At 33.4% G+C, this 24,500-nt stretch overlaps 2 protein-coding genes across 3 annotated transcripts in view; both read left to right on the top strand.

Annotated features, from left to right (window-relative positions):
- The first annotated feature begins 3,806 nt into the window (after nucleotides 1-3,806).
- Nucleotides 3,807-5,947, top strand: RpL4 (ribosomal protein L4). The gene is made up of 4 exons (XM_073962861.1): nucleotides 3,807-3,955; nucleotides 4,181-4,361; nucleotides 4,431-4,801; nucleotides 5,172-5,947. Exons 1-4 carry the CDS (start codon nucleotides 3,953-3,955, stop codon nucleotides 5,826-5,828), a joined length of 1,212 nt encoding a protein of 403 aa, XP_073818962.1. The 5' UTR covers nucleotides 3,807-3,952; the 3' UTR covers nucleotides 5,829-5,947.
- Nucleotides 5,948-9,598: 3,651 nt separating this feature from the next.
- mino (glycerol-3-phosphate acyltransferase mino) overlaps nucleotides 9,599-24,500 on the top strand; it is a 37,476-nt gene continuing 22,574 nt past the window's right edge. The window contains exon 1 of one of the 2 annotated variants that reach the window (XM_073962858.1): nucleotides 9,599-10,996. In XM_073962858.1, the coding sequence (XP_073818959.1) occupies nucleotides 10,884-10,996 (113 nt within the window). In that variant the 5' untranslated portion in view covers nucleotides 9,599-10,883. The remainder of the gene's footprint in view (nucleotides 10,997-24,500) is intronic. The other variant, XM_073962856.1, reaches the window with a different exon arrangement.

Genomic DNA, 24,500 nt, shown 5'->3' with positions numbered 1-24,500 from the left:
AGGTAATATACAGAACAGCTGATGTCATACATGTGAAAAGCAGATGGTCTGATGACGGCCTTAAGCCCTCGGCACATACGGTCCGTTTAGTGACACGTTGGGACACGCGTTGTCCCAAAACAGTTAAATTATGTTTAACTTTAATGCGTCAGCCATATTGTTGTTTTTCAAAAAACTTGGCTTCACATACACTTTTTTCATGTGGTTGTTGTAACGCAACGCACAACGCACCGTATGTGCCGAGCGCTTTAGGGAGCGCTTTATTCGGCTTTGAATTTTCGTATGCAGTTGAGAAATAAATTGTTGGGAGAAAACAATTTTACCAAAAAATAAACATAAATGTGAGTTTGATTGAAGTTTTTAACAAAATAAATTGTGTTTGTTGCTTAATTTTATTTTGTAGCATACGAAATTTTATGCTAGTGTGAAAGCAGAAACTAAAAGTGGTATGGAGTGGCAGCTCATATGTCATTGATAGATAGTGTAAACACCCCTTTAGCATAGAACTCGATCTAGAGATGCACAATTTCATGAAATTATTTCAATATATGCTTTGTTCCAGAACCTGCAAGAACCTACAAATGTGTGCTACGATAAAAATTTTTTCTTTATGTTATCGAAAAAAAATAGTAAAAATTAGTAGACTCTTGCAGTTCTGGAATAGACCAATATTCTAATTCAAATGAATTAGGTAGTACTTGGCCTTTAATATTTTAAGGGGTGTTTACACTAGTCATCAATGTCATACGACCTGAAATTATCTATCGTTATATAGTCGCTAATGTGTGCAATACTGGGTATTTTCCTTACGCATTTACTTTTACCGTTCACACCAGCAAAAATGCAGTGAAATTATGGAATGTTTTTATTTTGTGTCATATGACATTGATGGCTAATGTAAATACACCTTTACATGAAACTGAGCGTGCAAAATCGGCGTATTTCATTGCGTTTCTACCTTTACCGACGAAAAAAGGAGTCGTTAAGTCTACCGATATGGAAGAATTTTCATATTTTAAACAAAAATGTCAATGAAAATCACATTTTTAAGAAATGACATTGGAATATATTTTTTATAGGTTCGTCTCGCGTTGAAAACAACAACCTTGAAAATTTTGTACAGCTGAAAACGCATTCAATGTTTGAGTAAAGTTTTGTGTCATTTTTGGTAGAAGAATATAGAATAATTCAAACTTGGCAGCACTTTGTCTTTTATTCATCTACCAGAAATGATACAAAACTTTACTCAAACGTTGGCTAGTTTGTTCTTGAAGAAGTTCTTGACCGTATGTACACATTAGGTTAAAACACAATGAACTTTGTCGCTTACTTAATGCTCAATTGCATCTAAAAAAAGAGAGGGGACGAGCTCCTTATTAAAATGCGATCTTGTGCTTCTTTATACTTTTACATAAATTGGTGTTTGAAAAAGCATGAATTTTTCCTTGTAGTTGAACTTTAAATTCCCAACCTATTTCGATTTCGTCTAGGCTATTCTTTATTCTTTTACCAGAAATGAAGCTACGCAAGAAATATCCATCGTGTTTCTACCCTAAAGGTGTGCACAGAATGAAATACGCCGCTTTTTTCACGCTCAATTTGATGTAAAACATTAAGCCTTTACCTAATTAACTGCGTGTTGCGTGTGCGTTCAAAAATACAAAAACAAAATACATGTATTTCTAATTGACAACAAAAACAAATACATGTATTTTGTTTTTGTATTTTTGAACGCACACGCAACACGCAGTTGATTAGGTAAAGGCTTTAAAGGCCAAGTACTATCTAATTCAAATGCTGCTTAATTCATTTGAATTAGGTAGTACTTTCATTGTGTTTCTACCTTAAAGGCGCGCCACATACGGTTCGTTGTGCATCCACAACCACATTAAAAATTTGTAAGTAATGCCAAGTTTGTTTATGAAGTTTTCATGTGGTTGTTATAACGCGAGGCTCAACGGACCCTATGTGCCGCGGCCTTAGACCATCTACTTTTTCACATGTATGTTGTCACTTTGGGTATACTAATATACAGAACAGCTGATGCCATACATGTGAAAAAACAGATGGTCTGATGGCGGCCTTAACAGCTTGTTTTTGTAAAAATGCTTGCCTGATACACGAATCATTCCTAATAAAACGTATTCGGCTTAAAGCAGAATTAAGGTGTGAACAGAAGTAGTACTTGGCCTTTAATCTTTGACAATAAACTGAGCGTGAAAAAGTGGCGTATTTCATTCTGTTCACACCTTTACACTTTTATTCATTTACCAGACATGACGCCCAACTTTACTGAAACGTAGGATGTGTTTACGGCTTAAAACTTTTTTGAATAATTTATAAAAAAAACTTGATAAATGAATTAAGTAACAAGGTTTAACCACATAATCGAAATGAGAATATTATTAAATGTTTGTTCCAATACAAAGCTGAAGAATTTCTTCCATAACACATAGATTGTTTTGTAGTTTTGGGAACACTCGAAAGACAAACAAAAAAATAAACTGACAATGATTAACACAACTTTTCTAATTAAAACGCCTGTTAGATTAGATACTTATAATATGTTTAAGTGCACTATCCCGATTTATTTTACAGACATTAGGTATGTTCGTTTAATCAACAATTTGTACACATTTGTAAAAGTCCAGTAACTTCCTGTGATCGACTAAAGGTAGAAACACAATGAAATACCCCACTTTTTTCACGCTCAGTTTCGTGTAATGTCCAATTTACATTAGCAATTTTTTCGTCATTTAGAGCTGTTTCGTCATTTATTTGCTAAAACAGGCAACATTTTGCGTCATTTACCATACAAAAATAAATGACGATAGCTGCGTCATTTATTCTAAACAACGCACGAAAACACTATACTATTATATGCAACCCAGCTTTTTCGCCATAAACTACCAAAAAATGCAACTGTTTTACGATGTCTTTGTTTGTTTGTGTGTGTTGTAGAAAAACAAAAATACTCAAACGATGACAAAAGTGAAAATAAATGTTTAAAAAACTTGCGAAAATTATGTTTTTTTTTTTGTTTTTATAATGAATTTAAGTTATTTGATACACATTTGTGTTGTGAAATTCCTATTTCTCTGAATAAATATATTGTGTGCGTGTGTTTGTGTTATTGTATAAGTGTGTATGTGCGATTCTGTGAGTAAGCAAATGACGCAAACAAAACAGATGTAAATACACTTCATTTGATTCTAGGATTTCGTAAAACGAAATCATTTAATGTGCATATGTAAATTGGACTTAAAGGATTAAAGGCCAAGTACTACCTAATTCAAATGCTATCGAATTCATTTAATATAGGTAGTACTTGGTATTTAATCTTTTACGTGAAACTGAACGTAAAAAAGCGGCGTATTTCATTGTGTTTCTACCTTAAGGTATTTTGCATTGTACTGTAGAGTAAAAGAACAACATCCAGTAAAAATTCGTACAAATTTTGAGTAAACGAACACACATTGTATGAAAATGACAACTTAAATCGACTGGATTTGCTAAATCCACCATAGTCTAAACATACTAACAGTCTAAATGGGCTATAAACAATATTTCCTGTATTTTTCTGTAAAACTGGTCATCAGAGAGCAATTTTGACAGTTCGCTCTTTTGCCATTAAAAAAATAAAGAAACAGACCTATTGTATGTTTAATACTACGAATAAGCGTGAATGAGAAATACAAAGAATAAAATGATTGTTCCGCCTGTTGTCAAAAACTCGAACTAATTTTTTAGTCTTTGCAACACTGCTTTCGTCCAGTTTCAACTCTACACGTCAGCCATGTTTTACCTTCGTCAAATTGTTTCGTTATTTCAGTTTCTTTCCTCTTCTTTTTTTCTTCCTTTTTCTTTTCGGTCTTCTATTGGTTAATGGAGGACGTTTCTGCGGCTGCAGAATAAAATATTTTCGTAATTTTGGGAAAAATTGCCAAGAAAAATGGTAAGGAGTGTGCAGAAAAGAAAGAGAAATCGCGGCATTTGTGAATATAATGAAATTATGTGAAAATTCGTAAAAATAATTGTGTAAAAACAGATCGAAACTTTGAGGTGTTGTCACACGTGTTTTTCTGTTTCTCGGGCTGCTCATGACACCAAAGTGAATTGTGAAATACGTGAAAAAAATTCTTAATTTGAATGTGTTTGTATTGTTTTCGTGTAATTGCAGAGTTTAGCCAACGCAAGACCTCTGGTCTCCGTATATTCGGAAAAAAATGAACAAATTAAGGAAAAGAGCATTTGCTTGCCAGCAGTGTTCAAGGCACCCATTCGCCCCGATGTCGTCAACGATATCCACCAATTGATGCGTCGTAACAAGCGCCAACCTTATGCTGTCAGCGAACAAGCCGGTAAGTAATTGAGTTGGAACGGAGATGAATGGGTTGTTATTTATATTGAATCTGTGTTGCTCGTTACAGGTCACCAAACCTCTGCTGAATCATGGGGTACTGGTCGTGCTGTTGCCCGTATTCCCCGTGTCCGTGGTGGTGGTACTCACCGCTCTGGTCAAGGTGCTTTCGGTAACATGTGCCGTGGTGGTCGCATGTTCGCCCCTACCAAGACTTTCCGCCGTTGGCACCGTAAGGTCAATGTAAACCAACGCCGCTACGCTTTGGTCTCTGCTATCGCTGCCTCTGGCGTCCCAGCCCTTGTTCAATCTAAGGGTCACATCATTGATGGCGTCTCGGAATTCCCTTTGGTCGTTTCTGATGAAGTGCAAAAGTTGCAAAAGACCAAGCAAGCTGTTGTCTTCCTCAGACGCATGAAGATCTGGGCTGACATCCAAAAGGTAAGAAATTAACATATTAATCATAGCTTTTGTTATTGTAATATAATCATTACAACAAATTGTTGTTTACAATTGAACGACGTAAACCACCATGATTGCACATTTAAATGGCTTGTTATGTATACAAAAATTAATCATTGCGCAGTTACTGCTTTTTGGGTAATTTTTATTGTTTTGAATTTTATGCAAAAAGCATTCAAGTCCTGGGTAGCTGCTAGATAAATCTTGGTTTCGGTAGGCGTTCCGTTATAAAGTGTTCAATACTTTCTAACGGGGTAACTTAAGCCAACAAATTAAACACTCAATACTACTTCTATACAATTCCTTTATTGGCAATGACTTATTCATTTTGAAATTAACTATTTTGTAGGTGTACAAATCCCAACGCTTCCGTGCTGGCCGTGGTACCATGCGCGACCGTCGCCGCATTGCCCGTCGTGGACCCCTCATCGTTTACTACAAGGATGAAGGTTTGCGTCGTGCCTTCCGCAACATCCCCGGTATTGAAACCATGAGTGTTGACAAGATGAACTTGTTGAAGTTGGCTCCTGGTGGCCATGTTGGTCGTTTCGTCATCTGGACCGAATCTGCTTTCGCTCGCCTTAACGAGCTCTTCGGTACCTGGAAATCTGGTTCCACCTTGAAGAAGGGTTACAACCTTCCTCAACCCAAGATGGCCAACACCGATTTGTCGCGCCTTTTGAAATCTGAAGAAATCCGCAAGGTGCTCCGCGACCCACGCAAGAAGGTCTTCCGTCGTGTCCGTCGTCTTAATCCATTGTCCAATGTTCGTCAACTCATTAAGTTGAATCCCTATGCTGAAGTTCTCCGCCGCCGCGCCGCTTTGGCTGCTGAAAAGCGTACCATTGCCAAGGCTGTCGCCAAGGCCAAGAAAAACAACGTTGAGTTGGCTAAGAACCACTTTGCCGTTGTTGCCACCAAAGCTGCTGCCAACCGCGCTAAAATGCTACAGAAGGCCTTTGAAGCTAGAAAGAAGAAAGCCGCTGCTGCCCCCAAGAAGAAGTAAACTTTTAAAAAGTTTATAAGCGGAATGTGAGGCGTGTTTTTACTATATTCTTTTAAAGCTACAAATGTATGAATTTTTTTCATAATATAAAAAATATATAAAACCAACTTAAAATTTAAGTTTATTTTTAATAAATTGTTTTAACAATTGTTTTCCTAAAGAAAGATACGTTAGATAAAAAGGGGGATGCTAAAATCAAAAAGAATCCAAAAGAATAGGATTTAAGTCATATGTACAAATCATACGATTCTAATTTATTGAAAAAAAAAATTAAAATCTTTTGGTAAAAAATTTAAAAATGGGTTGCTCAAAATGAGCGAAATAAATAATGCAAGACTTTTCATAGTTTGTCAAAATGGAGAGAATATAAGGGAGTTTTAAAACTAGTTTTTTCATTGTCTGAGAAAAATATATTTGCAACCAAATTTGTGCAAGAAACGATTTGTTAAAAAATGGAGCAAGATGGGTATATTGGCTGAAATTGACATTTTTTCTACAGAAGTTTGATTATTGCATTTTTGGCGAAAATAGCCTGCCTTCGTTCGGGATAGAAGCTTGGCAGAATTTGTTCTGAGACACACTTCAAGCACTCAAGCATTTTGTTCACCCCATTTACTTCTATTTATTGCAAATTTCTTGGGGCTAAAATTCATTATGGTTTTTAAAAAGAAGAGTACAGCCTAGTACGTTCATAAAATACTCGAAAAATAAACGTAAATGGGGTGAACAAAATGCTTGAGAGGTGAAGTGTGTCTCAGAACATAGCCGATAGATTTTGAAATTTTTCAGTTGCATTCTAATGCACTGTTCTTCGAAAATGTGCAGCTGAATGCTATTTAAATGAGCAACAATGACGTTTTAGTCTCAGTATCTTTCCACTATGGACAGATCATAAATGTTTATCAAAATTATTTTTTTGCCTATATCAGTGGAAATATTGACTGCCCACACCTGAAATATATTGGGGTATGTGATGGAAAACGATTCGACTCGTTTTGCCATAAATCGAAATCGTATATCTCTAATTTTTGTGAATATTTTAATGAAATTGAAAATGGATTTTAAAAATATTATTCAAATAAGGGGCTTTTGCTAAGCAAAACTATATATTTCATCAACGGCACTCCGATTATATACCATTTCGATTCGGTTTTCATCACATACCCGATTGGCGTAATCAGCATTTGGCATGCTGTAGAAAAAAATTTCAAATTTCTGACTACATCCATACATCTTATGCAAAAAAGTACAAGGAATCTAACTGTTGATATTTATGGAAAGGTGTGTTATTTGGGAACAAGTCTAGTTTAGGGCGGGCTCGATTACAATCGAAGATTTTTTCCTTCATGATTTGTATTATGTCTTCCAGTTAGGAAGATTAGTAGTAGCTTAGAACATAACATTGCCTATTCGCTGGCGAGGATTTGATTTGATTTAGAACGTTGTTTGCGTTTTTTTATTGGAGTAGGTGTTGCAATTTTTGTAAAAAGTCTGACTTAATCTGTTTAAATAATTAAAAAAAATGAATTTATTAGTGGAGAAAATTTGGCGTTGTTCGCTAATAAGTAAGGCAGAGAAGACTATAGTTTCAAACCTCGCCATGGGATCTCATCAGTTCTGTTATGGTTCAATGTTTAATAAAGTCTATAGGATAGATATCTGAAATGTATATCAGAACTTATCAATACTTGTAGATGAAGTCTGGAAAAGTGAAATGTATTCTGTTATTGCTAATTGTTTTCATTATGGAAGATTAGTAGAGATTAGTTAACACGTTCGCGGACACCCAATTTTTTCAGAAGTTAGTTTTTTTGTATTTATTAAATAATTATTAGTCCTATTACAATTTTTTATCTATTATCTTATGGATATTGATAAAATTAATAGTACTACGTACTTTGATCGCAAAAACGTAGGATTGTATAGAAGTAAATGACAAAAAATTGACTTTGCAAATGAATGCTATAGCATTCACGTCCGCGAACGTGTTAATGGTCTTTTGAACGATTCCTCACAACAGGTCAATGATATGAATGAATTTGTCATTGATTAGAATGTTTTCACATTTGCCATGTGTGCTGACGATGGAATAATGTTAGAAGTTTAAGATGAAGGCAATGCCAAATAAACAAATTGAGAATCCTACCGAATCCAAATAAAAATCTCTTGTAGTGATCAATTTTGTGGGTCCCTAGACCAATGGTGGGCAAATTGCGAGAGACTCATGTATTTTTTCACTTTTGTGTATGAGGCCGAGCATTTCTGCCCAACGGTGCCCTAGACCCTGTTCATAGGCGATTTTGAATATAGTTTAAATTCAAAACATGTATACGCCCCATACAATATTAATATTTGTAGTACATATAGACATGTCCTTAACGCAACAAACGAATGTGCATATGAATGTACCTACATATAAATAATAACTGAAGATGTATGCGAAAAGTTCGCAAAAAAGTTCTGAATTCAGAAGTAATTTTCCATCAGAAATCAACAATAACATCCAAACACCAACGAATTATAGGTACAATATTATTGTTGTAACATAAGAGACGAAGAATATAGTATAATGAGAATGGCCGTATATGTGTATTACGAGAGTATTTGTTTTTGTGATAACAGAGAACCAAATCACAAAAGTGGCACATTTTCCATCGACGAAATAAACATGATTTAAAATAAGCACCTTCTTAGTAGGTAGGTATTTCGACAGCGTTTAATTGTTATCAGAACATTTATCAACATTTAGGAAGAACGAGAGTTCGAGTTCATTGTGATTTGTTATTGCTTTGTATACAAGTTAAAAAGAAGCTCTATTCAAAGGTCTCTTCATTGCTGTGCTGTGCAGAAAACGATCAATGTAAACACAAAATAAGTTTGGAGTGTTGAAGTCGAATTGTGCATACCTTATACATAATTGAATACTAGTAAGTTTACATTTACGAAATCCACTCGATTTCAACTGTCAATTCTATTGATTAAACGTCTAATGAAATCCAATTGATTTCAGATGAGTTTTCATTTGACGTATATGCAAAGGAATGGACAGTTGAAATCGTTTGTGTTTTTGTATCGGGATAAATATGTTCATGAAAAAAGCATAACATACAGTTAGACAATAGGCCTGTTCGATAACTTCGCAAGTAAAAAGAATTTGCAAGTACTTGCAACAACTTCTCATTTCTCTTTTATTGAACAAGTTTATTATCGAACAGCATTTTGTAAAAGTTTGTACAAATTTCGTCCTTTGATTTGGCTTCTCCCCGTTTATTTATAATGGGGCAACAATCACATCAAACTACTTCAACGACTTTTTATGGAATAATAATCTTATGAGGGCGAGTTGTTGGGATATTATCAATCATATACGAATGGGAGTAAGTAATGAAAGCAAAACCGCGGATCCTACATTACAACAAAATCTGCAATATTATCCCATTTTCCGATAGGATAGGATCGTTATTTTTAACGTAGAAGCTTGAAATTTTGGAGGAGCATGTATTTTAGTTTTATGTATTAGATTCAATCAGTAAATGAATTTTGATTTTTTGGAGATACGACTTTGGGCATTTATGGTGACGATATAAATATGTATATGTAAATGTAGCATTGTATCGAAGAGGTCCTAGTTTCCTAGTTACAACAACAATCATCCCATTCCGATAATAGCTACAGAATTTTGCCCGGCTGTTTGTAGGGTATATCACATGACATTTGGAGAGCAGAGAGTAAAGAGATTATTGAAAAACCACAATATATGGAATGACAGAAAAGTAAACTATACTGCACAGTTACTCTTTGTATCGCGATCTCTTCTGTTGAGGCCCGACTATAATTGAATCACAGGCGTAACACTCTGTGCGCAACAACAATAAATGATTTTTTTTGCAAGAACAATAACAAATAACAACAACGGACTGTCGGGAAAAAATCTAATTGAAAATTAATTAATAAACGACCGTCCTTTGGCAGTAGCACGCATATTAAATGTAAAGCTCTAACTGAACGGCCAAGATCTCCTAAATAAGTTCCAAAAAATTAAATACGCGTTTTTTCAACAACAAAACATACGTGGTTTTTATACACATTACCATTAACAATACAATTATGTGTCGTAAATAAAAATCGGAAATCAGGAAAGAAAAGAAAAATTAAAACATAGAATAGTGCAATAAAAAACATTCCAATTGAAGTTGGTATCTTTATCGGAAAACAGTAGCCGAGTGAAATTCAATTTCTTCATAAAGACGTTTTGTGGGCACAAGTTAATAATTAATAAGAAAACAAATTGAAAATTACATAAAATTTGTTTTTAATTTTGCAAAAAAGTAAATCAAAGGCAATACAAAATAACATCCAAAGAAAAAACATTACAAAGTCAGAATGCACATAAATATATAGCAAAACAAACAAGAAAAGAAAACTAACTAAAAAACGAAAACCGATCATACGATTTTGATTTTGTCTTGGGTTTTCTCCGTACAAAGTAATAGTATTGTCGAAATAACATCGTACATGCGGCAGCTAGCATCTGATCAACAAAAATCGAATCAAACGGACAGAATCATACAGAGATACTATTCCCAACAGATTTCTCTGATGATAAGAGCGAATCGCGTGTTAGCAGCATGTCGTTTCAACTGATAATACAATATTATTAAGAAGTCATTCCTGGCCTTTTAAATAGATAGTGATTCGAGACAATAATTTGCAAATTTTACCATAACATTTGCGCTCTTTTATTAAATTGTAAAATTTTCCACAAAGACGCACGAATAGAACAAAAAATCTGAGCCAAAGCAATAATGCGTTTCTTGATGGTACAAAGTCGAAATCTTTAAATTTATTGTGGCATCAACACCGATATTCAGAGACCGCCAACAGCAATACAATACTCAGCGACTCAGCGGCAATTGCAATAACCGAAAATTGCATTTTACGCCAGATCTCTTTAGCTGTCATTCATATTTGCCGACATAAAACCGGTATACAATTCCTTGTCGTTGATTTTATACTCCTGCTGATCGTTATCCTTGCCACACAAATTATTTCATTATGCTTACATCTGCGATTGGTTTCCTGCAGGGAGCAATTGAATTCTCTTTGCTTGGATGTGTTGAGGCGGCTTCTGTGGCGTTAATAGTTTATTATATTTATGCCAAAACCAGGTAAGGTATACGAGAGTAAGAGTATTATATTTCTTAGTACGTACAATAAGCAAATACACATGTATGTATGTATGGAAATACCCAGTTGTTCAAGAAATAGCAATTGCCTACTTTAACATAGTTATGTAACTAGTTACTCATTGATCCTAGTTACTTTACAACCAAAAATGGCACACAAAATAGCCTATGGCCTGCTTTTGTCACTGGAAATTGGCTTCCTTGCCTACCATGCCAATTCACTAGTTACTGGTAATGCGGAGTGTAATATATTGACTACTTTATAGACTACCGATGGATAGTGTAATCAACAATGTTTCTCTCTTGTAATCTCTTTTCAAAATTATTATTTCTCTTTTTGAAAACAAAATAGAAAAAATGTCAATTTAATTTAATTTTTTTCTGAATTTATAAAAGACGTATTTTGATGCATTGATGTGCAAACATTTTTTGTTAAATGAAGATACAACAAACGTGAAGAACAAAAGAATATTTTGTAAGTATCGATATTTTTGGGACAATAGATTTTTTTATTATCTCATTACATTTTGTACATTTTATTTCAGGTACTTCTGATTTATCTGAAGGACACTTGAGATGAACATTCCCAGGACCAAATATACAGTTCTAGTTCATGGATTCACACACAAGTTTCAATAACAAGAATCAAAAGATTAACATTAAATTGTCCTTTGTGATATATGTATGTATATACACATCATGTAATTAAATAAAGCGTGGTTAGCATATATACAGATTAACTGTTATAATTATATTTTTTAAACTGATACACGTTAAGCATTTACCCATTTAGCTGATCAAAACATACTAGTGATTTTGGCTATCATTTCTAACTATCGATTTAACTGGTTACTGGTAATGCAATGAAGGGACAATTGAGTTTCCCAAGACTATCCAATTACCTGGTTACTGGTAATGCAATGAAGGGACAATTGACTTTCCAATACTATCGAATTGCCTGGTTACTGGTAATGCAGTGAGGGGGCAATAGACGCCTTCCTATGACATCCCCATGTTAAATTCACCAGTCTATAACATTGCGAGTAGATTGGGCGGTAACTAGGGGTGTTTACCAGTAGCCAGCAAAATTGCTAGTTATTCCCTAGTTACCCGAACAACTGGGTACGTATGTACAGTTGACATAGTCCACCTAATACAAACTACATACATATCATGTATTTAAAATTATTTAAATTAAACGTTTCAAACATACATGTAGGTAGTTCCCAAATACAAATTGGGATCTGGATGAAACATCAAGTATGAAAACTACCTATATTAGCATAAGGATTTAGAAATGCGAGTCTGGACATGTTTATTCTTATTCATTACAAATATCCACAAAAGATCATTATAATTCAATTGTAAAACCCATTACATTAGAATTTGGACGACCTCCTGAAATAAAGGAATATGTACTTAATGTAACTAATTTCTCTTCTTTGTAACAAAACCAATAGGCCACAATGCAATATTATATTTACTTAAACTCCTCTGGAACTTAGCCTTATCATATGGCCTGTTTCAATAAGATTCAAACTTGTTCTATTTTAGAGTATTTTCAAAACGTATTTATGTTTTTCCTGAGAATTTTTTTAGAACGACCCCATTATTCAATTTTTTTGATATTACATTAAGTCTGTCTGGTTACTTTCCCAGCAAGAACTTTCTTTAGAGCATGGATAGGCAATGTGCGCTTACTGAGAGCAAGTGAGCATACATTTCAATGCATTTTACATTGAAGTTTTCGCTCACTTGCTCTCAGTAAGCGCACATTGTCTATCCATGCTTTAGAGAGAAAGGGATTTTTATTCTCTTTTGCTAGAAAATTGTAAAAAGTAAACAGACACCTTCCCAGCAAAAACCAGCGAGCAATCAGCTGTCTTGCCAAAACAAAACAATTTGTCCGCCAATATTTTTATTAAAAATAAAAAAGAAAATGAAACAAAAAAGTATTTTTCCACTTTACAAATTTGTTCTCCATAAAACAATATATGCCAAGTTTACACTTGCGCTCCAAAATCCACTGGATTTCACGAAATCCTGAAATACACCCCGGTGTTTATACTTATATTTTGTTGATTTCAAACATATCACAATGATCAAGGTAGATGCATATGCGCAGCTGATCGAACATGAATTTTCAAAGCAAGTTGTTGTAATATGAATTAATCATCAAAAATGTACGACAATATAGAAATTTACAACTTTATTTGGAAAATTATCGTAAAATTATCTATATATCTTATTAATTGTGTATAGAACCAACAAATAAAAAATAAATAATGATTTTATCGTTGAGACATCATAATAATAAATTTTGGTAGATAAAAGTTGTGCTCAGAACCTGCAAAATATTAGTACTTGCAGTAGTTTTCCTGTTTAGTGCTAAAAATGCGTTCCCGTACTCCGAAATCCAGCAAGCCTAGCACTTCTCTTTAAACAAAAATAGCGCCGAATAACACCCTCTTCTCCTGTTTTCTAGCATACAACTTTGGCCTAGTAAAAACTAGCAGCAAGCATGTTCATATGTTAATTGGTATCTAATATTATAGCTGATACGTTGATTTTGACATTTCTGCTGGAGTTTTTGCAATTTCCGTCATTTTTCCGTTCCCGTCTTTTTTAAGAAATTTGTATGGGGAAGCAATTTTTGACAATTCGTCCTATTTTCTAATATTATCTAATATTACCATTAAAAAAGTACGGGAACACAATGAAAAATAGCATTGTAACAAAGTAATTTAATATTTTTATCACTTTGTTTACAAATTTTGATACTAACATTTTTTTGCAGCAATTCGCACATCTACCTTGTTTATTGTGATACGTGAAAAGTGTTGCAACTTTTGGTACTTTTTTAGGCAAAAGCAAGGTTGTATATCATGTGTACTGTGATTTCGATGTTGATTTCGCTGAAATCACGAAATGAGATGATTTCATTTTTGTATGGGAAATCATGATAAATTTTGCTTGATTCCGCACGAAATCACGAAACGACTTCGAAATCACGAAACGACGCCGAATGTAAACCAAGCATAAGCTGTGTCTGGTTACCCTAAAATTTGTAACAATTTGTACCAATTGTTGCTGGAAGTCGTCTGTTAACACAAAAAACCAGCAAAAGAGAGCGATTCGAGAGAGACATTTTGACAGCTCTTTCACTGAGAGCTTGCAAATTCTTGCTGGACAAATTTCTTCTAGCAAGCACTTGCAAGCTCTTCTTCTTCCTGAAAACAATCAATCAGCCGTTTTTAGTTTTTTGTTGATTTATGTTTGTGAACATGGTACAACAATTCTTAGGTAGGCCACAGCTAACAGCTGATTACAATTTTTTTTTGTTATGGCTTAAGGGTTGTTTACACCATCTATCAATGTCGTATGAGATGTCAAATTTTCTACCTGCGAATGTTGTACACATAGTGTGAGCACTATGAAAATTTTCATCTATCAAAATGATTTGGCAACTCATATGTAAATTTTTCATTTAGGGAGCGCTCTATTTGATACGCATTCTCGTATGTAAACATAAATTTATCAGCTGTTTTCTGGCATTCCCAAAAAAAAAAATTGAAAAACAAAATCTTTTAAAAAAGAAAATGGAAAGTTATGTATATTTAAATATATAAAAAAAGTAAATAAAGGGTGTTTATAATGTTATTTTCAGATCGATTGGTCGAAAGGAGCAGTGTTGGAAATTATTGCTTTGTGGCAAAACATAAATGCCTCTATAACCCCAAAAACCTATTCCACCACAACAAACATGCTAGATATTCATTTTCCTTCAACCAAAATTAAAAATTTGCGCAAATTTGTAACTCAACCATAAATGTAAACAATGACAAAAACAGCTGTTTTTATATTTATAGGTTATGTCATACGAAAATAACACTTGTAGGTATGAACGCACAAATTGAAAGTTGTATGGATGACGTCAATTTTGACAAACATAGAGAATGTCGAATGGGTGAAAGAAATGACAGCTCATATGACATTGATAGATGGTGTAAACAGCCCTTTAATCTGTCAAAACCGTGTTGACATGCAGAGTTAATATTTATTATTAATCAAAAAATTCAACTCTGTTTTGTTTTCATTTCAACATTTCGTTCTTCTTCTTCTTTGTATACTCATCCATTATCATTCATCAAAACAATTTTGACGTTTTAAGCCATAGCGACAGGGTTGTATTTTTTTGGCGATTCTCATACCTGGCCTACCTATGAATTATTGTACCATGTTTGTGAACATTAAAAACAATTTTATTGTGGAAATAACATAGTCTAATTGTATTGTTTTATGGAGAACAAATTTGTAAAGTGGAAAAATACTTTTTTGTTTCATTTTCTTTTTTATTTTTAATAAAATACAACGTGTTTGCTTCCTTTGTTGGCGGACAAATTGTTCTGTTTTGGCAAGTCTGTTTTGGCTGATTGCTTGCTGGTTTTTGCTGGAAAGGTGTCTGTTTACAATTTTCTAGCAAAAGAGAATAAAAACCCCTTACTGTCTGAGAAAGTTCTTGCTGGACAATTCTTGCTGGGAAAGTAACCAGACAGACTTATAATTAGACTACGTTATTTCCATAATAAAATTGTTTTTAATTTTCACAAACATAAATCAACAAAAAACTAAAAACAGATGATTGACTGTTTTCAGGAAGGCGAAGAATTGCTAGAAGACATTTGTCCAGCAAGAATTTGCAAACTCTCAGTGAAAGAACTGTCAAAATGTCTCTCTCGAATCGCTCTCTTTTGCTGGTTTTTTGTGTTAACAGACGACTTCCAGCAACAATTGGTACAAGTTGTTACAAATTTTAGGGTAACCAGACAGACCTATTTTCTATAACAACAATGTTGTTTTTGTAAAGTTGTTGTACCTAATTCATGCATTTACCTTATATTAATTTGCCTTGGTTTGTTTGATTTAAACAAAGACATAAAGTAATAAAGACCTGACAAAATGCATGCAACAAAAAAATGTTTACGAAACTTTGTATAGAAACATTACCCTTAACAGGTTGCAGTTAATTCAAAATCGCAACCAAGGAGGAACATTTCATGTAATGGTATCAGAAACGAAATTTATGAATTCAAGGATCTATTCAAGAATAATTCTATGTCAAATGGATCGGTAAATTCGGCTAAATACGTAAAAATGTATAAAAGAATAAAATGTTATATCCCCATATCGTGATATAACATTATGTTAAATTCAAAAGCCATTCACTGAAGAATGATAGCAAACAAAATGTCTTATCTTGTTGTATTTATGTCTTTGATTTAAAGCACCAATCAAAGACATAGAACTGTAAAGATTGGACATAGTGCATAATGCAGTTCAATTTTACTATTAAACCATAGAGGGTATTTGTGTATAACAGACAACAAAAAGAACATGACGGCAACAAAAACAAGTATAACATATGGCCTGTTCCCGTACTTTATAAAGTGGTAAAAGTCGTAAAAGTTGTAAAAGTCGTAAACGATTTTCATATAAATTTTGTGTACGGGAACGCAAAATGTGTAAAAGTGGTAAAAATTTTAAAAACTTTTTAGTTCTGGAACAGAGCTATAATGTTATGTCACCATATTGGAACATAACATTATGTTAGACCTCCAGCGCCATCTCCCGATGTATAGTAGCAATGTAAATGTCCCAGCTTGTTATATTTTATGTCTTTGCACCAATGAATCAAATAATAGGTCTGTCTGCTTACCCTAAAATTTGTAACAACTTGTACCAAAGTTGATTTTAATCAACCAAGACCAAATAATTAGTTTATTTATTTTAGATGGGCAAACTGCGATAAAATAATTCTTTATTTGCTCTCTAGTTAGCATTAGTAGCATAATGTGCTAACATTTTCAGTATTAAACAATAAATTGGTAATTTGACGTATGCTTTTTGAGATGAATTCAATTTACAAAAAATTCTTTTGACGTTTCAAATTCGATCAGATGGGCTGATGCATCTACCTTGGTAATTGTGCTATGAACAAAAATCAGCTGACTGCCATTTAAATCCTCCAAAATGTATATCTAAATGCAATGAGATTTGTACTGGATTTATTAAATCCAGTCGAGGATTTATGGCTAGTCTAAATGAGCTATAAAACGTCAAAAAACTAGGAATTCGCCATGAAAAATCAAAACAAAAAACCATGGTACAATTACAAAGGTAGATGCATCGGCGAATTGCTACACGCTCAAATTTGTCGAGTAAAAAGTTTTTAAAGAGAGCGTCATTCAGCGCCATTTTTGTTTAAAGAGAAGTGAACATTTTACAACTTTTTTGTGTACGGGAACGGGTTTTCGGGTGAAATGTGTAAAAGTCGTAAAAATTGTAAAAACTTTTTAGTTCTGGAACAAAGCTTACTTTTGTATGGAACTCGATCTATGAACGCCAAAATAATGGGAAAGTTTCGTATGAAACTCTAAAGCCACACGCTGAAACTTTCATACGAAACTTTCCCATTATTTTGGCGTTCTTAGGTCGAGTTCCCCAATACAGTAATTTCATAAAATTACTTTAATATGGAACTCGATCTATGAACGCCAAAATAATGGGAAAGTTTCATATGAAAGTTTCAGCGTGTGGCTTTAGAGAAAGCTTCAGCGTGTAACATAAGAGTTAGGGATACGCAGTGAAATGCTATAATCGGTTTTTCGATCATTCGGTTTTTGTGAAAAACTTAAAACTCGATTTTCGGTTAGTCGACTATTTGAGAGTGTTCAAAAAGTCGACTTTCGATTAATCGTTAACCACCGAAAACCGATTCTAATCGACCATTTTCTTTGATGCGATCCGTGATGGTTATAGCTTTGTTCCTTTACTTTCTTAATGGTAAGGGTGGTAAAACAGAAAAGTGTCAAAATTGCTCTCTCATGAACATTTTTACCAGAAAAGTAAAGGAACGAAAAAAATGGTAGATCTGGCAGCAATGTCAAAAAGAAACATAAAAAATCAATTTTCGTTTTTTATTTCACAGTTTTTAATTTAGTTTTGTCAGCGTTCGACTTTTTCTTCTGTTTTTCGTCCATTTTCTTTTTCATTGTGAAATAATCGTCAAACAAAAGTCGAAAAATCAGTTCTGCCATTTTTTACCTGTAGAAATTTTGCTGGTAGAAGAGAAAGCCATTTTCGCTCTCTCTCCACTCTCACTCTCTTAAAAATTGCTTCCAGTTTTGCCACTTTTTGGGGTTAAGGAACGCTTTGCAGGTTAAAAATGGTAACAAATGGTAAAAATGGTAACCTCAGGTAAGTAAAGGAACACAGCTTATGAGAACGACGTTATTCAAATGCTGGTATGAACATGGCATTATTGTTATTATAATAATTGGTCTGTTCCAGTACTGCAAGAGTCTACTAATTTTTAAGTACAGTACACATTGTCAGTTTTGAATGTCGATTTTTTGCAATTATCGATAACTATCCAACCGTCCAGCAACCACAAAATATTTTGTGGTTGCATGATGAGTGACAAAAATGAACGGCCACACTAGCAAGCAACAACAAAGCTGTCATTCAAAACTGACAATGTGTACCCAGCTTTACTATTTTTTCGATAACATAAAGGTAAAAATGTTATCGTAGTAAAAAATAGTAGTTTCTTGCAGGTTCTGGAACAGAGCAAACATGTAATTGAGATAATAATTAAAATGCGTTGAAAACAGAATAACATGAATGGTAAAAGTTGTAAAAGTCGTAAACGATTTTCATATAAATTTTGTGTACGGGAACGCAAAATGTGTAAAAGTGGTAAAAATTGTAAAAACTTTTTAGTTCTGGAACAGAGCTGAACAGTAACAAAATATGTGAACGGAAAACACAAAGAAATTAATAATTTTCATTCATAATTTTATAACCGTTTTTGCAGTTTTCGGGACGGCTACGTTACACAGCCAAGTTTTGCGTTTTTGACAATCAATACATGAACTCAAGCGTCCTGTGTCAATGCAGGGTAAGAACTTGCAAGTATTTGCAGGAAAGTTTTGAACTCAACTGTCCTGTCATATGTCAACACAGGGTAAGAACTTGCAAGTATTTACAGGAGAAATTTCTTCTTGCAAGTTACCAGACAGACCTAATACCAGCTTTTCTAAAACACAAACATTGCATTTTTCTAATTAAGAAAAAATGCTGACACATTTTCTAAGTATTTTGGCTGTGAACAAAATCTTCAATATTTTTCGCCTAAGTACAGTTAAGGATCTGTTCGAAAATTTGGTTGAAACTGTGCACATCGTAATATTTGTTCTAAACATTGGTTAATTCAAAGATGGACTTTATCGTTCCACACCTTTATGTACATTCTCATTTTCTCTTTTATAGTACGGTTACTTTAGAATTTTTAGATACATTAGAGTTAACCCACTACATGAGGATTTATTTGACGTTTGCACTATGGAATTGCCATTTGAAACCCAAACCCAGTGGGTAAATCCGGTTAAGTGTAACCGGGGTATTCATAGATACAGATGAAGGACATTGTAGGGATCATTTTGATTTTGTTGCTGGATTTGCCAATGAAAAAGCTCTAACGATCATAATACGAGAGCATAGTAGTTAACATTGTAAATTTCATACAAATTTCATGCATTCTTTGGTGGTGTTTTTATTTTGATGCTTTGGAAACTTTAGGAGCGGGTTTGTAGAATAATGTTGTACAATTCTGATTGAGTTAAGGTACACAAATTATATCAGACCTTACTACAAGATAATTCCAAGGCTTCTACATGTAATTTGCCCCTTGGAATGTGTGAAACCTATAAACTTTATCATAAAAATCAGGAATTTATAAAAATCAGGAATTCGTACATTTTGGGAAGTTCAGGAGCATATAGTGTCCACAAGGACAACTTCAAAATGTTCTAGGATCTCAAAACTATCAGTCCCATTGTATTTTTATAAAGTTTTATAAACTCAAAAACTCAAAGAAATTTGCAAAGGTCTACTTTAACGAGTATAAGCGAAATCTGACCTGAAATAACGGCAATTAATCCACAAACATGTTTCTATTTTTGCCTAAAAGATATCCTGGACAACCGAGACATTCGCTAAAGCAAGAAAGTGTAACATTTGTATTCTTTATTCCATACATTTTACGGTAATATCCATATTTCATTAGGGTGTATGTACACTTTTTCCCTATTAATATTTTAATTTTTATAGAATTTACCGATATTCGTACTATGGAATATATTTTTGTTATATTTAATGTTGTTTATTGAGGATATGAAATAGAACCCTAAAACTCGAGATTTATAGGGTGTATGTAGACTTTCTTGATTGACTGTACATACATATGTCGTAAAAACGACAGATGTTTTCTTATTTGCTTTAATACCCCGTTTATATATAACCGGATTTAACAAACCAACTGGGTTTTAAATGTCAATTCCATTGCTTATATTTCAAACAAATCCTCATAAAGAAGGTTAACCCTGCAAAAAGCTCTAATATAAACAGCATATTAGATTTTATATTACATTAATTTAGAAGAGCATGACTACTGAATGATGCACTCCATTAGCACTGCATTTTAACTAATCCCTTGGCACTGCATTTTAACTATCACTTTCGAATCGTAATTTAACGAACCCTTTAGGGTAAAATAGGATGCAATCCAATTTGCATCCAAAGCACGTGTTTTGATGCAGTGCTTTGGGTGGAGTTAAAAGGCGCTCTTCGGAATGTGATTTTATGCAGTTCAAGGATGCAATAAAAATGCAAGCCATTGCAAAAAAAAAAAGAATTTATTTGTGTAAAACAAAAATATTACAAACTTTCTTACATTAACACAAATTATGAAATTTCTTCATTAAATTCAATCGCAACTGAGTCTGTTTCGTCCGCTCTCCATTTAATCCAAGCTGAAATGTTTTTGCTTCATCTGCTAAAGTGTTTGTTATATTGTCTCCCCATCACCAGTTGAAATTTCGATAAGTACTCCAACAGTACTACCATGGTACAATAATTCTTAGGTAGGCCACAGCTAACAGCTGATTACAATTTTTTTTTGTTATGGCTTAATCTGTCAAAACCGTGTTGACATGCAGAGTTGATATTTATTATTGATCAAAAAATTCAACTCTGTTTTGTTTTCATTTCAAGATTTCGTTCTTCTTCTTCTTTGTTTACTCATCCGTTATCATTCATCAAAACAATTTTGACGTTTTACGCCATAGCGACAGGGTTGTATTTTTTGGCGATTCTCATACCTGGCCTACCTATGAATTATTGTACCATGAGCACTACATTAGGACATTTTCTTCTCGTGAGTTACCGTAACACTATGTTTACATTTACGAAATCCACTCGATTTCAACTGTCAATTCCATTGCTCAAACGTCAAATGAAATCCAGTCGATTTCAGATGAGTTTTCATTTGACGTATTAGGCAAAGAAATTGACAGTTGAAATCGAGTGGATTTCGTAAATGTAAACATAGTATTAAAATGTTCCCAACTTTTGGTTGTATTTTTTATTTTATATAAAAACTTTAGAAATTGATGCACACTGTTTCTACCTTTGGAAAAATTCTGTATTCGTAGGTATCTACAAATAAGGTCTGTACGATAACTCAAAAGTTTGTACAAATTTGTGCAAACTTTTACAAAATTCTGTTCGATAACAAACTTGTTCAGTAGAAGAGAAATGAGAGCACTTGCAAGTAGTTGCAAGAACTTGCAAATACTTTTTACTTGCGAAGTTATCGAACAGGCCTATTGGCTTGCTTGTTATGGGTTCTTTACACGATATGTAAGCTCTGTTCCAGAACTAATTTTTACCACTTTTACACATTTTGCGTTCCCGTAAACAAAATTTATATGAAAATCGTTTATGACTTTTACAACTTTTACCACTTTATAATGTACGGGAACAGGCCAGTATTTTACATATCGTGTATCGTGCTTGTAAAATGTATCGAACGGAGTGCCTTTATCACGACTCCGATTGAATTCCTTCCAGATGCTGTTAAAATGTGAGGAATGGATGTAATTCGTTGGATCGCATACGAATGCGGTTAAAATGTAGGCATTAAAACATGCCGTGAAAGAACTAGTCTACATTTACATTTCTGGGTAGGAATTTATTACAGAAAAAGCCCATATTTACATTAGGCGATTTTTCTTGCGGCAATTGTCAGATTGTAGGTGAGAGAGGGTGTTGAGAGGCAAAGGGTTACCAAATGTCGCACCCCTCTCTCCATCAAACTGACAATTGCCGCAAGGAAAATTGCCTAATGTAAATAAGGACAAAGTTTTTGAAATACCTTTTTACCACTTACACAAATGCAATTTAATTTTATTCACAAATCCACTTGTCGTTTTTAATGCCAATCGAATCAGTTAATAAATATTTAATTTTAGTTGTTTTTGGATAAAGTGTCCGCCCTATTTTACAACTTTACTTTAATACTTTAATTAATTCTTTATAAAAGTATAAATATTTAACAGGGAGCAATGCACTTGAAAGACTTGTACTTTTGAAATGGAAAGAGCACTTTGCGAAATAATAGCGAAGTCTTAATTTGCATATACAGATGCATATGCGGACATTGTGTGAGGCAATTGTATACAATTTATAGGTCATGCTTCTAGTTGGGGTAGGCAAACTGAGTTATGTGTCTCAACTTAAGATGTTTTGTTAAAAATTAGTTTTTTCTTGCTTTTATTGTGTATTATAAATTTAGCCATAAAGGATTATACTAGAAATTTAATTTTATATTGTTTGTCAATTCGATCGATTAAGAGGTACTAAGCATTTTTTAATAGAATTATAATCCCCTGTCGTTTACGGTTTATATTTACAATCAAGTACAAAGTTTACACAAACACAAAAGATTAGAAAATAATTAACAAGGGAAAGATTGTAAAATTCATATAGAAATAATTAACAACGAAAGAAATGAACATACATTTTCGAGTTTTGCAAAGATAACCAATACATATACATATATGTATGCAAGTAAGAATACAATTATACGAAGGAAATAATTGATTAAGAAAGTGTTAATTATTGGTCTGTTCCATAACTGCAAGCATCTACTAACTTTTACAATTTTTTTCGATAACATAAAGCAAAAATTTTTATCGTAGTAAAATTTATTAGCTTCTTGCAGGTTCTGGAACAGAGCATATATTGAAATTTTAGTTTGCTTAGTCCATAGCTCTGTTCCAGAACTAAAAAGTTTTTACAATTTTTACCACTTTTACACATTTTGCGTTCCCGTACACAAAATTCATATGAAAATCGTTTACGACTTTTACAACTTCTACGACTTTTGCCACTTTTTAAAGTACGGGAACAGGCCACATATTTACACTAAAAAGTTTTTAAAATTTTTACTACTTTTACACATTTTGCGTTCCCGTACACAAAATTTATATGAAAATCGTTTACGACTTTTATAACTTTTACGACTTTTACCACTTTATAAAGTACGGGAACAGGCCAAATGTTTGCTATTAGGGCAAAGACTATTTAATATCGGCCAACCGATATAAAATGTAAAGGGGAACTTGCTTCGAATTTAACTATGCAGTTCTTTATACTTTTTCCAAAAGTGACTTAGCAAGAATGCCAGCCGGTCATTAAGTCATCTTCCCACTCCCAAATGTAATATTTATGAGCCCATGTAGTTTTGAATTTAAAATGTTTCTTCATTTTTGTGCGAGAAACATTTTTCCTATAGATTCCCGTTTTCTTTTCTGCATGTAGAAAAGTAAACGTTTAATTTTCAAAATGTTTACAGGTGTGTTAAGTCCAAAACGGCACAATGAATCAGCCCATTTAATCTGATTTGCCGATTAAGAATGTTCGACCACTCATTTCCAGGGAATCAATATGTGGCTATTTAAAGGCGAAGATTAAATAAATTGGACGATATGAATAAAACCAGGTTAAGTTAACTGATTACGGTCGCTGTTGGTTGTTGAAGGGCTAATGACACAAGCTCAAAAATGCATTATCGCCCTGAAATTTAAATTGATTTGATTTGACTAACAAATAAACAACGAAATTGCACTGTTGTCTTTGTTATGCCGATATGCGATATGTTCGACTATGTATTGTAGATAATAGATCAGTAAAGTCCAACGAATAAATACGTAGATGTAAACTTTTACGACGATTAATTGAAAAAAAAAAACGTTAATTAATTTTGTCATTTTTATTCCATTTTTTGTGAAAATCAAATGAACAAGCCGTGTATATATTATCAGAAAAAAAGTATATTTTTATTATAATTACAATAATATGTTCATGCATTTTGGAACTCAATTTGTTCATGCAATGACGCATGAATTAGAAGATTACATATAATATTGCAAGATGGATAGAAATAAATAAGGGTTTGTCAACTGTAGAGTTTTATTGTTATTTTTTCGAAGTAAATAAACAACAAACCACCCTATTTTTAGTAAATATTGGTCTGTTCCTTTACTTTAAAAAATGGTAACAGTGGCAAAAAATGGTAAAAGTG

Source organism: Musca autumnalis, unplaced genomic scaffold (genome assembly GCF_047663935.1).
Source record: "Musca autumnalis isolate F117 unplaced genomic scaffold, ASM4766393v1 scaffold_1, whole genome shotgun sequence".
In the NCBI taxonomy this organism is placed as follows: Eukaryota; Metazoa; Arthropoda; class Insecta; order Diptera; family Muscidae; genus Musca; species Musca autumnalis.
This window is presented reverse-complemented; position numbering and strand designations above follow the sequence as displayed.

Bases quoted from the DNA above. Each gene is read 5' to 3' on its own strand.
- RpL4 (XM_073962861.1), top strand. The intron at 4,362-4,430 runs GTAAGTAATTGA...TGCTCGTTACAG, and splicing joins TGCTGTCAGCGAACAAGCCG to GTCACCAAACCTCTGCTGAA. The intron at 4,802-5,171 runs GTAAGAAATTAA...ACTATTTTGTAG, and splicing joins TCTGGGCTGACATCCAAAAG to GTGTACAAATCCCAACGCTT.